This window comes from Saccopteryx bilineata, chromosome 10 (genome assembly GCF_036850765.1).
Source record: "Saccopteryx bilineata isolate mSacBil1 chromosome 10, mSacBil1_pri_phased_curated, whole genome shotgun sequence".
NCBI classification, from domain to species: domain Eukaryota; kingdom Metazoa; phylum Chordata; class Mammalia; order Chiroptera; family Emballonuridae; genus Saccopteryx; species Saccopteryx bilineata.
In genome coordinates, this window is record NC_089499.1 from 38,224,759 (window position 1) to 38,240,391 (window position 15,633).

General features: G+C 51.8%; 1 protein-coding gene across 1 annotated transcript in view; it reads right to left on the reverse strand.

The window, feature by feature from the left end:
• Positions 1-15,633, reverse strand: part of KY (kyphoscoliosis peptidase) — a 44,497-nt gene that overhangs the window by 5,366 nt on the left and 23,498 nt on the right. The window contains exons 6-9 of the mRNA XM_066245271.1: positions 14,167-14,249; positions 11,059-11,167; positions 9,567-9,684; positions 461-649 (exon numbers count right to left, since the gene is read on the reverse strand). Coding sequence (XP_066101368.1) covers positions 461-649; positions 9,567-9,684; positions 11,059-11,167; positions 14,167-14,249 — 499 coding nt within the window. The remainder of the gene's footprint in view (positions 1-460; positions 650-9,566; positions 9,685-11,058; positions 11,168-14,166; positions 14,250-15,633) is intronic.

The following is a 15,633-nucleotide window of genomic DNA, read 5'->3' on the forward strand; positions in this document are numbered from 1 at the left end:
TGGCTCAGTGACTCTGCACACCAACAGCACCCCTTCCTTCAAGATGTGATACAGCTGCTCTCAGCCCAGAGAGGAGGAGAGGAGCCCGGGTGTCAGCAGGAGCAGCAGGAGAGACCCTGGTGTCTGCATCACGACAGTCAATGGGCCAGAGTCTGCAGAGAACCGCAGGGAGTTAGAGAGGGTTCTCAGCCCTGCCTTTGCTCACACATGGCCCGCAGCAAGTGCTGGAGGGTTCTGGAGCTTGGGTGTAGAGAGCAGAAGTTAGCCAAAGGAGGGACTTAATGGAGGATGAGGTGACAAAAATTCTGGGCCTTGATAACTGACCTGGAGCCAGCTCACTTTGGAGCTGAGGAAGGGTGGGAGCGGCCACCCTGGCTCTCCCCCCCACCCCCTCTTTTAACCTTGGATCGCCCCCATTTCCACTGACTGGACACCCAGCAGAACTGAGACTTGTACTTACAGGAAGGTGAATTTAGAGGTGGTGGTGTCCACCAGGCCGCTGCCCCAGGTGCTGTCCACCAGGTGCCATCTCCCCTCCAAGTACACGGCATTCCAGGCGTGGTCAAACTCCCCAGAGAAGCTCTGCCCCGTCTGGTAGCCGAAGCCCTTGGAGTAGCCCGGCACGGTCATGCACTGCACTCCAGCGATTCTGGGGGTGGGACAGGGCTCTGAGAGGCGGCTTCTGCTGGGCCGCTCCCCCCGAGTCTGCCTGTCCGTGGCCCAGGCCCCAGGCACGCCTGTTGGCCGCGAGTCCCTCTGTGTCTCTTTCCTTGACTCTCCCAGAGCCACATATAGACGGTCTAAGGGCTTTTATCTCCAGGGCTGGCCGGCCCGCTGGTGAAGGCTGGCTGTCCTGCAGCCTGCTCCTCCAGAGACTAAACGTCTCTCTCCTGAGCCTGCCTGGGTGCTCGCCTGCAGCTCTCCCCGACAGTGAGGGCCACAGCGAGGGCAACCTCAAGACACAGGGACAAGGGACATGGTGACGTTCTCACCATGGGTTGAGGTGACACAGGTGGGGTATCAGGGAGGTGTGCTGGAACGAAAGCTGAGCTCGACTCCCCCTGCTCCGTCCTGCCCACGGACCTCTGTGTGGGGACACCTGAGGCAGGCCAGCCTGTGTCTCCAGCCCTGGCTCAGGAGGAAAAACCCACCGCCAGGGTCGTTGTGGTCGGACCACCAGGGCCACCACGGCGCATTAAGGTCGTTTGCTGATGATGCTCTGGCCGTGGCTTTGGAGTCCCCATGGTTGTCCTTCGGGACGTGGAATGCTGATCAGTCTTTATGAGTTCCTGGGCCTCTTTGACAGTGCACTGCCCCAGTGCTCACAGCAAGCTGGTGACGCTTTCTGGGGCCTGGACAGCAGGGGGTGGGTGCTGACCACATCTGGGAACCACAGAAATCACTGGCAAGCCACAACCTGTGTGTCTGTAGCTGAGATCCTGAGGCTCCTTTTTTTTATTTTGAGAGAGAGAGTGTGTGTGTGTGGGGGAGATGAGAAGCATTAAGTTGTAGTTGTGTCATCTGGGTTGTTCATTGATTGCTTCTCATATGTGCCTTGATGGGGAGGGGTGAGGCCCACGCTGAGCCAGTGACCTCTTGCTCAAGCCAGCGGCCTTGGCCTGAAGCCAGCGACTTTTGGGATCATGTCATTGATCCCACGCTCAAGCTAGTGACCTCAGGGTTTCGAACCTGGGTCCTCAGCGTCCCAAGTCGATGCTCTAGCCACTGTGCCACCACCAGTCAGGCTAGATGGGGATTTTTGGAGCACAAGACAGCCTGCCTAGCCACCCTCCGCAGCAGTGCTGACCCTGCGCTCTGCTCAGATGCACTGGTTCAGGGGCGAGGCCTCCGGTGGCCGGGGTCCATCCTCGAACCAGGTCTGCAGCCTCAGTCGCTCTGAGCAAGAGCACCGTGGAGCCTCTCAGGCACTGGGATGAAATGGCCACACATTCACTATGGGGATGGAAAATTCCCCTATAAAAATGAATGTTGAATTAACAATTTGCAGAATATTGGATTAAGTATTACTTCTCTGTGGCTACATATCATTTGTTGAGAGAGTCAACGAGGTGAGAGGTGGAGGCTGCAGGCTACCATACTCCACCCTGCCTGGGTCTGCTTCACCTGCGGGGGACGACCCTGTCCCCACGTCCGCTTGGACTTCCCCCACCCTGCAGGGAGCAGGCCACTCGGCCGGTTCCCGGTGGGCTTGGCTGTTCCGTGGCCCCGTGCTTCTGCCTGCAGCTCCACGTAGGGAGGTCAAGGCCTCGCAAGTGGGCTGAGGGAGAAAACCAGCTGGGCCGTGTGGGAAGGATTTCAGGAGCACGTGGGGGCTGGGGGCAGAAAGCAAGAGGGACTGGATCCTGATATCTAGATTTTCAGCTGCTGTTGTAAAACTGGGCACCTGAAACCTGTATAATTGTGTTAACCAGGGTCACCCTGTAAATTCAATGAAGAAAACCTGACTCAGAGCAGGAGGGGTGGCTTAGATGTTGGGCGGCCCGGGAGGCAGGGCCAGGAAGATGGAAGGCACGCCTGGAGGGTCCCTGCCTCGTGTCCCTGCACTCTGGGGGGGGGGGCGCTAAGTGGGTGCAGGGCCCGGGGCCTGTTCTCAGAATGAGGAGATCGGACGTGTTCATAGTCTTAGAGGAGCTAGCCAGCGAGAGCGGAGGGTCAAAAGCAAGGCCAGAAGGGTGGGAGAGAGGATGGGTGAGGTTGGGCTGCAACAGGAGGGCGCCATTTACTCAGAGTGGGTGAGGAGAAGAAATATTGTGAAAAATATTTAGTGAGGTAAGAAATGCTCCTGAAGCAGTGCTGACTGACAAGAGCTGATAACACTCTGTCATCGGTACACTCTGTGCGTGTGTGTGCGCGCGCATGACATACATGGAGGACGAGAGAGAGAGAGAGAGAGAGAGAGAGAGAGACTGGGGGGGCGCAGAGAGAGCGACAGTGCAAAAGTCACCTGGTCTCTTGGGAATGGGATTATGGGTGATTTAACTTTTCTTCTTTGAACTTCTCTATATTTTCTAAAATTTCAGTAATGATGTGTTACTTTTAGAATTGGAAAATAATTCATACATACTACTTGAAATTACTTTCTTCAGTGAGGTATTTTCCTGTCTTGCCCAGAACGTCTGTGCGTGTCGACCTCTAGTACAGTGTGGAGGGAGGAGGGGAGCCCGCCTGCTTTGCGGTCTGGTGAACTGAGCGGAGCCGTGCCCGCTGGACCTGCCGCCCACTGGTGCCCGTCCTCCGCTCGCAGCCACCTGGAGCCAGGGCAGGAAGGAGGCGCTCTACAGCGAGACGGGGCTGGCGCTGATGGGGGACTGCATGGCAAGCTCAAACCGGCCTGAGTGTCCTCCTAGGTGAAGTCATGTCCCTGGACTGTGTGCCGGGGGGTACCCTCCTGTGGATCAGCTTTGAGAACCTGCCCAAGCCTGGGGAGCCCTTAATCTTGGGGTGCTCCAGGCTGGGTTGGGCAGTCATGGGCTGCGCCAGGAGATCTTAGCTCTACTCCCAGCTCTGATGGTCACCTCCAGGGTGACCGTGCCAGGCTTCTCACGAGCAAAAAGAAAAGCTGTCATTAAATAATGGGGGTTGATTCTCCTCGGGCAATCTGAGGAGGAAGTGGGAGGGCCATGGGGAATGCTGGGGGCAGAATAAAGATAAAAAAGTAAACTCGGCTCTAAGCTCATGCCATGCTGGACTGTGATACAAAGGTGTTTTATTTCTAAGCAGTGATGCGCAGGATGAACTGGACAGAGCTGTTGTAATATAGAGCATTGGTGTAATATTTTATAATTCCCATGCAGAATTGTGGAACTAGTAATTTCCAGCGGCTGGTAGCTAGTCAGGGTGACCTATGACCATTTCTCGCCATCAAGAGACCACAGCTGCATGCACGATGAGCAGAGTGCTGTGCCAGGCACCAGGGAATTACATCACAGCACATTATGCAATAAATACTATACTATAATAAAGTGTAACATTCCAAAAATAAAGCTCACTGGCTGCTTTGGATGTGCTCGGAGTTGGAAGGGGGCAGATATGTGAACCGTCTCCAGAATGTAGTGATAAGCAAAGCCCTGGAACCCCCCAGAGGAGGAGGCACTTGCTGGAAGGAGCTGGGAGAGCTTTGAAGCAGGGGCAGAGGACAAGAGACGTTTCTGCCTCCTAAAGAGCTCAGGCCAGCTGTCCGAGAGCCCCAAACAGCACCCAAGGAGACCTAATAACCTCAGGCTGCACAATCTTGGTTTTTACCTTTGACAGTTTTGAAAACCCCAAAGCCTATTAGTTGTGGAGGCAGAGGATCCAGACGGTGACTGTCATTTTGTACGGAGATGGTCCAGGCCCCACTGTAGGAACCACATGATACTGCCTCAGCCCCACATGGACTCCCCGGCTCTGGTCCCCTCTCCCAGCATGTCTGAACCACGCAGGGAAGAGGGATGCAGGAGGGGGTGGGAAGGAAGGAAAGGTGGTGGTTGCAGGAGAGGCAATAAAGCCTGCTTTTTAATATATTTTTTGATATCTGTGAAAAATATTGGGATTTCATATAATGAAATTAGGAAATAAGATTTTGTTAACTTTAAGCTCAAGGCTCCCTTTCACTGGGCAAGCATATGTGATTTAGAAGTCTTGGGGCCTTCCTGTTCCCAAAATGTTGGTCCTCAAGAAGGTTACTATTATTGCAATAAAGATGCATTCTAAACTGACCACGGGATATTGGGATTTCCATTCTGCAGCAGGACAAGCATATCCATGATTTAATGTTTCACAATTTGCATGGTTGATTCTTGTAAATTTGGAAGTGTCTTTACATTTCTGCTACCTGCTTCCCTTTCCTTGTTCTTACATCACCCTATGCTGAGGTCAGGAAGTATAATCAGGGTAATAATTCTCTCTTGAAGGCCCTGTGTAGAGTCTCTTGGGGTGTGACCTCAGGGGCCTCCTTTCCAGCAGGTGAGGAGACAGCGGTGCAGAGAAGGAGGCTGACTTGCCTGGACACACACACAGCCAGTCGGTGCCCAGGGCAGCACTCCATTGTCCTAACACCCAGTTTCAGAGGCTTTTCCTTGTACAAGCCCTTCCGTACGCCAAGATACGTTTCAATCTATAAATTTATGGGTGGTACACAAAGCAAAATTAAAGGGTAGTGTGCTGCAGTGGTATCGTTCGTATATGAAGGCTTTACATGAACGGTCAGACTTGGGGATAATATAAGGTTATCCAATGTATCTGCCTCTCTCAGGGAGCCGAGAAGGCCACTCCCTGGTGCCGAGGCCTTCGGAAACAAGAGATGTTTTGGTATTGTCCGGGGCATTGTGCAAGGCAGAAGCATGTCACTATGCTTACTCTCTGTGACAGCTGAAGAATGGATGGAAAACAGGCTGACATCTGATTGGTGACAACCAGTCCCCTCCACATCAAAGCCTCAAACCAGTAATAAGCTCCTGGTTTTATCAAAAGTGTCTGGAAAGCCAGCTAGCTGGCGCTGGAGCTGTGAGAAGAGGGTGAGGGCGTGTACTGCAGGCCGGTTCACTGGCAGGGACCTGGGGAATTAAGCTCGGCCTCGCGAGGAAATGAAGCGATTCATTAGGGCTGTGATAATTGAGGCAAAGGGTGAGTGAGACAGGAGTGCTGGATGACGGAAAGTCAGAGAGAAAGCGCACCAGCGGTTAGTTACAAGTGAAAGCATCAATAAATAACCCCACGTCGGTGATTTGGGAAAGACGATGAGGAAATGAATGATGCTGGGGAAAAAAAAAATCTGAATTCCTCACCAAATTACTTTATTTAATTAGTACTTAATGAGGCCATTGCAGGGGCAGAATGGACAGGCCGCAGGAACGATGGCCGCATGGGTACAACTCTTGCTAAGAGAACATTCTGACAACTAAGAGGAGATAAATCAGCAAGTGCGGGCTACATGTCTCTGGTTATTAAGGAATCAGCTAATGAATTTACCAAACCTTCAACAGTGATTTGAAAGGTAAGGGGAGTTAGAGGAGTGAGGCATAGACGAGGTTGGTGATCTTTAAAGTAAAAGTTCAAGTAATTCGAGGAACTGGGAGCTATTGTTAAACATCCTGAGCAATGTGAGAAGTCATGCACCTTGATAACTGCCAGGTTGGCACCTATCTTTAAATGATGTAAAATGTCGGAATGTGTGTTAATGATCAGCTTCAGGCTGGAACATGGCTATTGTTAAGCTAAAAACGCTGACAGTTTCACTCAAGGCCAGTGTCAATTTTCTGTCTTTTGGAGTCTATATAGGTCTGTTGGAAAGTTCTACAGAGCAAAAGAACTTCAGTACTTAAGAAAGACAAGAACAGAGGTGGATTTAATGGCGGGCGCACCGGGAGCACAACCTGGGCTCCGACTTCTAAGGGCCCCGCAAAACCCCAACTTCACACTTTTGTCTAATGACACCAAGTTTGGTTTCATATGTGCAATTTTAACATTAATAGTACATAATATTTTTTATTTATTTAAAAAATATGGTTAACATGCATTTTTATTTTCCCTGTCTCTCCCCTTTTTTTAAGGGGCCTAATATTTTCTTCTGCGCCAGGGGCCTCCACCTACTTTAATCTGCCTCTGGACAAGAAGGCTTAAAAAAACAATGCCAAAGTCAGGTTAGCAAGCTCCAGACTGCATGTTCTCACTTAGCCCTACAGTCCTGCCTGTAGGCAACATAGTTCCAGTGTGCAGATGAGGAAACCGAGGCTTCGAGAGGCGAAGCGCCTTCCAAAAGGAACCAGACTAAGAAGTGGCAAATTAAGGACGCATACACTGAGGACCAGGGACGTCTTTCTGGCTTTAAATCTGTCATTCCTTTTTATTTTTTAATTTTTTTCATTTTTTAATTTTTTTCATTTTTCTGAAGCTGGAAACAGGGAGAGACAGTCAGACAGACTCCCGCATGCGCCCGACCGGGATCCACCCGGCACGCCCACCAGGGGGCGACGCTCTGCCCACCAGGGGGCGATGCTCTGCCCATCCTGGGCGTCGCCATGTTGCGACCAGAGCCACTCTAGCGCCTGAGGCAGAGGCCACAGAGCCACCCCCAGCGCCCGGGCCATCTTTGCTCCAATGGAGCCTTGGCTGCGGGAGGGGAGTGTGCCCTGGCCGGGAATCGAACCCGGGTCCTCCGCACGCTACTGTCATTCCTTTTATTTCATGCTAGAAAGCTTATACTGGATAGGGAAAAATATCCTCTGTGACTTAAAAAACTCCAGTATTTTAAATTTACAAATTTAGATGAAAATAATTACAGTCTGAAAGATGCTACACACAAATAGAGCTGAAGACAGACTGATGGCTAGTCCATATTTTAAAAAAGGTCCATTTCGTACAAGTTTGCCGGAATGCCCTGTCTTTTTCCTGTCTTTGAGGGCCTACTGTGTGTAGAATTCTGAGATGGGTGGTCACAGAGGAAGCAGGGGGAGGGGTGGCTACTGAGAGATGAAGACGTATAAGACCTATAGACATATCAAAGGAAATGAGCACATTTCTGTTTTATGATAGAACAAAGTCCAGAAAGAATAGGACAGAATGTTATCTCTATGTGGTCAGATGCAGGGTAATTTATTTTGCTTCCTTTTGTTTCTGTGAACTTTATAAATTACCTACAATTAAAAAGTATATATTTTTAATTTTTAAAAATTTTACTTCAGTGGGAGGTAGGGAGGCAGAGAGACAGACTCTCACATACACCCTGACCAGGATCCACCCGGCAAGCCCACTAGGGAGTGATGCTCTGCCCCTCTGGGGCCTTTGCTCCATTGCTCTGCCATGGAGCCATCTTTTTTAGTGCCCAAGGCAGAGGCCACGGAGCCATCCTCAGTTCCTGAGGCCAACTCGCTCAAACCAATTGAACTATGGCTGCAGGAGAGGGGGTGGGGGTGGGGGAGGGACAGAGAGAGAAAGAGAGAGAAGGAGGAGAGGGAGAAGCAGATGGTCCCTTCTCCTGTGTGCCCTGACAGGGAATCAAACCCAGAACATCTACAGGCCAGGTCAACGTTCTACCACTGAGCCAGACTGGCCAGGACTATTTTTAATTTTGGAAGTGTATTCAACACAAGCATAAGGCAAGGTGTGAGCTTGTGGGTAAGGTGTGCTGAGGCATCCTGGTGTGGGGCCTGGGAGGAGCATTAGGGAGAGGGGAGCGGAGTGAGCTCTGAAAGTGCAGGCGGCGTCAAAGGGTGCAGGGCTGGGGGGTGGTGAGGTCAGGTTTTGGAGGACTTTACAGATAATTTTGTTCAGGATCCTGGGGCCTGGGGAGCTTGGGCAGGGAGCTAGAGAGGATCCCAGTCCCTGGGGAGACCCAAAGGCAGGCACGTGGAGGCACCAGGTCTGGGGCGGGGGTGGCAGTGGGATCGTCTGGGTGGTGAGGGCTGCTCTGGCTGAGGAAATGGGCGTGGAGGAGCCGGTGTCCTCAGGGTGGACAGCCCCTCTGGGGCGGTGGTCTCAGGGTGGGGGAGGAGCTTGGGGACTGGGGAAGGGAAGAGCAGGCAGGTCAGAGCAACGCAGAGACTAGGCACATTGTGGTGGTCATGAGGGATGGGAGGTAGACCCCTGGGGCTCAGTCCAGGAATTGGTTGCATGGATATCTAATGGAATAGGACATCTGGTAGCTGCCTGTTCAACACAACATATCACAGCTGCCGCCTGTGGATTCCAAGTGTTTATTGCTACCCTTAGTTTGATGACCAGCAAACTAAAGTCCTGGGTGGGCGGCTGACATCTGGATGCCTGAGAAGACCCCTCCCAGAAGCCTGCAGAGACAGTGGATAGCAATGTGCCCCTCCCCTGGGGACCCATCCCTCCTTTTCCAGTGGCCCTTAGGGCTGGCTGATGGTTTCCTGGGGGGCCCCAGCAGACCTTGGGGAGCAGGTTCAGGAAACTGTCGGGATTAGTGGGGCTCCCTTGAGCTTTGAGCCTGTCTCAAGGAACCAGCAATGAGGACTCCAAACACAAATGGCTTCCTTACCGGCCACTCAGCCGCTGTCAGCCACCGAGGCGGCCTGGCCAGGTGCTCACTCCCAGAGCAATGAAAACGGAGCCCAAGGCTCCAGGAGAGACACTGCTTCCTAGTTATTCCACGTCTCCTACTGACAGATCTCAGGTAGGAGAGTTTCTGCTTCACCCAAGAGAGGGCCCCTGTGCCAGACTTGAGGACAAGCCTTTCACAGTCCCTTTGGTGTCAGCAGCCACCGTCCTCCTGTTCCCAAATCTGCCATTCTTCTAACCTTCAGCTGCACAGAGATGGGAGAAGGTGGGAAAAGGGCCTTTTATAACCAAATTATCTCTGTGCATTCATCTGCCATTATGTTAATGCCTTGCGAAGCCCGGCAGATGGTACAAAGTCAATTATGCTGGTGTTAAAGCGGGAGAGATTGACCTTTCCAGGATTCACTTGGATTCCAGAGCAGAGTTTGCAAACTCAAGTTTCAGGGCTGTCACGTGGGCGGAGGCACTCGGCATTTGGGAAGTGGGGCGGGCTGGGAGGATGTGCGCGGCCCCAGCCCTGCCCGCCTGTGGCCGGACCCCTCTGGTACCTGCACATTTTCTCAAAGAGCCCTGCGTAGCCATCACAGTTGGTCTTCTGGGTTCGCAGGATCTCGCTGGGTTTGAAGGCCTGGCGGTCCTTCTCCTGGGCAGCCTCGATGTCATACTCTGGAGGGCAGAGGAGGAGGCCATGAGGGACCAGGTTCTGGGAGCCCACCAAGGCAGATGCAGAGGAGACAGGGGTCCATAGCCCAGGGCACGGCCCCTACCTTGGCTGTGCTTCCAGTAGCATTGGTTTCAGCCTCCCTCAGGCCTGGGAGAAGTACTAGGTGTGGGGGGCTCTTCCCACATGTCCCCACTGCCACTCAGCTCTGCAGGTCGTTCCGTTAAGCTGCTCCTGCCCCTGCTGTGGCCCCCAAAGTCAAGGCCTCACACTGATCCACAGTGGGTGCACTGAGCTACCATCAGAGTTTGCCCCAAGTAGAGATGACTGATCTCCTACAGCCTGTCACTTCATTAACAAGAGAGCCCGGGGCCTGTGGTGAGGCCCCGAGGCACAGTGGCCACTGAGGGCACAAAGAGTGTGTGTGTGTGTGAGTGTGTGTGTGTGTGTGTGTACAGTGAAAGAGTCCTATCAAACACTCTGTTTCTGACCCCGCCCTCTTAAAGCCCAGGCTGAGCTGCTGGGGCTAGGGGGGGAGCAGGTGGCCCCTCAGGTCACATTCCTTATCTGTGTCAGGTGAGTTCATCCTAAGATGCATCACTAACTGATGCTTTGAGAAGACAAAGGAAAAGCCCAGGGGTAGCAGGTCAGGAGAGCCCCCTGGTTGTTATGTCCCAGGAAAAACACTGACAGTCCACCCACCATCTGGTTCTTCCATGACTGCAAGGGGAAGCATCCATTACCCCCTTAGCAACCAGCTGTGGGGCCTGGTGTGACCTGGTGGGACTGCTGAGATTGCCCTTTGAAGAGCTGTCGGCAGCTGTACAGGTCTAGGTCCCCTGAGGGGGCTCTGAGAACCTGGAGACTGGGCTGAGACTGGTGACCAAAGTCGCCAGGGTGGGAACAGGAGCAGGGAAAGGAGAGCTCGTCCTTCCTGGCACTGTTACCTTACGCAACCTCTGGTTGCAAACACTTCAAATAGCTATGACTCCTCCCAACTGATGGTCATTATTTTTGAAGATGACCTTCTGTCCTGTGTTCTCATCTCTCTGGAGCAGGTTTACCAGGAAGCCACTAAATTTCTCAGGGCTGAGAAAAGGTGGCCGCTAGGTGAAGAGGCTCAGCTCTGGCCACTGGCCAGAAGGACCCCTTCCCCAGTGACCCTTTGTGGAGACTGTTAGAACATGGTGACTTTTATTCTGCTTGGTTAGTCTAAGGTTATTCAATCTAGCCATCTGGGAGCCCCTGTCTCCATCTTCTCTGTCTCATTCCACACTCACTGGTGATTGAGTGAGTCCTAGAGATACTCCCTGGGAACAGGGGCCTGCAGGAGTGGCACCAAGGGGTCCTAGAACCAGTAACACCACAGGCGGTCCTACCTATGTGGTGGCAGATCCAGATCCAGATGGCACGGACCCTCTCCAGGTCACTGTGGGCCTCCTGGAGCAGGTCATCCACCAGCTCGTCCAGGCCACTCTTGACTACTACCTGGGGAGTGGGAGGGGGATGCTGTGTCAGGGCCTGGGTGAGGGCTCTGGGGAGCTTGGCACCCTGCCACCTGCAGAGAGTGCTGGCTCTCCTCCAGGCAGAGGGGGAGGAGGAGAGGCACAGGGGGACAAATGCTGGGCTGATGGCAACCCTTGGTGGCGGGGTGGGCTAGACATGGTGGGTATGGCTGACCAGCTGAATCACTGGCTCTGGAGCCACTACATGTTTTCTTTGTAGATTTGGGGGCCAGCCAGGTGGGTATCTAGGCAGCTTAGGCAGCCCCTAGTCATTGTCAATACTACCCAAAGCAATCAACAGCAGTAACACAATCTTTATAATATTCCAACAGTTTTGTTTGCAGAATTGGAAAAGCCATGCCTCAAGTTCATATAGAATAGGCAAGGGGCCAGAATAACCAAAACTATTTTGAAAAAAGAACAAAATTGGAAGACTCACATTTCTATATTTCAAAACTTACTACAATGCTATAGTAATCAAAATAGTGTGGTAGACCAATGGAATAGAAGTGAGAGTCCAAAAATATACCCATAATACATCTATGGCTAACTGATTTTTGACAAGGGTGCCAACTCCATTCAATAGGGAAAGAATTGTCTCTTTAACAAATGGTGTCAAATAACTGGATATCTTCCTACAAAAGAATAAAGTTAGACCACTACCCCACACCATATAAAAAGTTAACTTAAAAAGGACCAATGACTTAAACATAAGAACTTAAACAATAAAACTCTTAGAAGAAAACACAAGGCTAAATCTCCATGACCTTGGATATGGCAATGGACTTTTAGATATGATAACAAAACAAAAGAAAAAAATAGATTAACTGTGTTTCATAATAATAAAAAACCTTTTTCACGTCAAAGGACATTATTAAGAAAGTGAAAAGACAACTTACAAAAAATATTTGCAAATCACGTATCTGATAAGGGTTTAATATCTAGAATATATAAAGAAACTCCTACAACTCAACAATAAAAGACAACCTAATTTTAAAATGAGCAAAGGACTTGGATATACAATTTTCCAAAGATATATGAATGGCCAGTAAGCACTTGCAAAGATTTTCAACATCATTAGTTACTAGGGGAATGCAAATCCAAACCACAAGAAGGTAACCCCTTCACACCTACGAGGATAGCTATGGTTAAAAAGACAGACAAGTGTTAGAAAGAATGTGGAGACATTAGACCCTTGTACGTTTCTGGTGGGAATGTAAAACGGTGCAGCTGCTGGGCAAATCAGTTTGGCAGTTCCTCAAAAAGTTAAACAGAATTATCACATGGTCCAGTAACTCCACTCCTAGGTACATACACAAAAGAACTGAAGACAGGGACTCAAACAAATACTGTTTACAAATGTTTACAGCAGCATTGTTCACAATAGCTGAAAGGCAGGAACGACCCAAGAGTCCATCACAAATGAATGGGTAAATAAAAGGTGATAGATCCATACAATGAAATAGTATTCTTCCATTATAAGGAGGGATGTTCTGATACGTGCTACAACATGAATGAACCTTGAAAACAGGAGGCTAAGTGAAATAAGCCATAAATGGATGCAGATTGTATAATTCCATTTAAATGAAATATCTAGAATGAATAAATTCATAGAGAAAGTAAGTAAATTGGAGGTTACCTAGGGCAGGGGGTAGTTATTGTTTAATAGGTATTGAGTCTCTGATTTGGGAAGAAGATAGTGGTGATGGTTGTACAACATTGTGAAGATGATTAATGCAACTTAAAAAGGATTCAAACGGCAATTTTGTGTTATATATATTTTACCACAATGAGAAAAACAAAAAAAAAAAAGGAAGGAACAAATTAGGTTTTCTTACAGGGCCCCTCAGGAGGAAACAGGGTTCAGTTTGCTGAAAAGGTGGCCCTGGCTTTATTCGATCTTTCTAGAGAAGTCGCGGCAACTGGATGCTTACATGGGCCAGAGTTGCCACACGTCCCTCAGCCCCCACCCTAGGGTACTCCTTGACCTATTCTCTCCTGGAACTGTTCCACGGCCTACGCCAGAACCCTGGGGCTCACTCTCTGACCACAAGGAGGCCTCTGGGTCCCTCTGGGGTCTGCCACTCCCCCTGCTGCTCTCTGCCTGTCTCTTTTACGTCCAGCCCCAACTCCACAGTCCTTGCCTCTGTCCCTCTCCCGGGCCTAGAACACACTGCAGGTGCACATGAAGTTTCGGCTGACTCCTGACTTAACCCCAACCTTCAGTTCTGTGGCTTCTGGTCCACTGGTCCCCACCTCTGGCCCTTCCTGGGCCTGGCTGGCTTTGACCATCCACTGCTCTGGGGCTGTGTCTCTAGCCTCAGCTGGGCTTGCCAGCCTAGGGTGCCTCACTCTACATCACCAGCAGGTCCAGCTCTGACCATTCCAATCCTGACTTTCTGTGGTGAGGGTCATACTTGACTCCTGTGACCACAGTGTGCCCCTAGAGCCTGAGCTTTTGTAGCTGCCCATTCCCACCCCCATGCTACATGTGCCCAAGCCCAGAGGTGTGAGAGCTTAGCAGCCTACGTGCTCAAGGGGTGAGCAGGGCTACGGGGCTACGGTCACAGTGGGTGCTGGCCACCGGCATCTGTGGTCCTCCTTCACCCCCTGGCTCCCTTCCTTCCTGGCTGGGGCTGGCATGGCCCAGTAGTAGCAATGTCCAGATGGGCAGGGAGAGAGCAGGGTATGGCCGGGCAGAAGGGCCTGCTAATGGGGCGGCTTCAGGGTGTGCAGTCTATGGTGAGAACATCAGGCTCATGGGTGTGGGGTGGGGTGAAGTGGCCGTTGGTCCTAGGCAGGGGCCTGCTGCCTTGGGCCTTTTGTCCCCTATCTGTACACTGTGAAAAGGCACTCCGGGCCGTCCATCCAAGGGGCTCAGGACACATTCACTAGAGGCCTGGGGAAAGGCTGTGCTACTCTAGCTCAGGGAACTACACGCCACACTGGGAGACCTGTAGGCCGATGGGCTGGCTCTCCTACCTGTGAGGCATAGGCGTCCAGTTTCTCAAACTGCCGCAGGTCCAAGGGCATGGATTTCAGGCTGGACCGGTCCCAGGGGTAGGCTGGAAACACAGGGAGGCTTGGTCAGCTGCTGAGACCTGCTGACGAGGGCTGCCTGGCCCAGGCCTCCCTATCGTTTTTTTTTTTTTTTTTTTTTTTTGAGAAGCTGCGACTGACTAACCTTCAACAGGATTCCTGGAGCCTGAAACTCTACTCCCAGGAGCTACATTTTCTAGAAAGTTTCCTTGGTCAAAATGGTTGGGGACTATGGCACTCTAGTATTCTCGGAGACTCGCGGGGCACATAAGCCTGTTTGCAGACCCTATGGAAACGTCGCTATAGGAACTGGTTCACCTCAATTAACTCAGCAGTCTCCTGACAGATTGATGATGGAATCCCTTTCTCCCCACCATTTAGTTTTCTGCAGAATTCCTGCTACTCTTTCTAGGAATGAGTGTTCTGCGGAAAGTGTCCAGGCCATGCTGCTAGCCCTCGATGAGCTCAACGAGGGAGGGTCCGTGCCTCGGCCATGGTGCTCCAGAGCATTCTGGGCGTGGGGAGAGGGCACGGCAGAGCCAGGTCATCTGAGCCTCGCAGGATGTGGTAGGTTTGGCACCCAGATAGGCTTTCTCCCTCTCCTTCGTCAGCTTGAGCCTGGAGCACCCCAAGAAAGTCACATGTTCTGACAATAGGCACCTACAGTACTGTGGGGAGGCTGCTGAGGGAAGCTGCACCCCAGAATCACTCATATATCCAGCCCTTCTCAGAGAAAGAAAGCCAAGACGCAGGACAGGCCCGGTCCAACCTGCCGAGCTAGTGACCAGTGGTGAGACCAATCAATGGATGGGCAGCAGCGCCCGTCCCAGCCCAGCAGAGTCTGGACTCGGACAGGGTCCTCTTATTTAAGGCCGCCTGAGCCAAGATGACCAAAATCAGGCTAGCTGGGTGGGAGGGCTGGGAGGGGTGAGAGGAGGGTGGGTCATTGGTCTCCTGACTCACACGGACCCACCCAATTCTCAGCCAGTCTTCTCAGGGGACTGCAAGTGTGGGTAAGGTGCCAGGGTGCAGCAGCCGCCCACAAAGAGTACAGTGATGTAGGAAAATGCTTAGTGGGGTGCACAAGGCATGGGTTCTAGTTGGGGCCTAACCTCTACCTCACTGGGGGTGGGACTCAGGCACACATCTGTGGGGCACCTGGGAGGGTGAATGAGATGGTGGTGTGAGGAGAATGGGTACGGAGCTTCTGTGCCATGTGCATTTGCCTACATGTCCTGCAAGGGCCGTGAGAGACCCGTACCCGGGTGCTATAGACCCCAGAGGTGTGGTGAGGAGGTGAGAATGGGGTGTCGCCACCAGCTCTGGCCCGAGCTGCTCCCTGACCCTACCTGGGCCAGCATGGGACAAGTGGCTGTGCCCTTTGGTAGGCGGCGAGTCACGTCTAGGTGT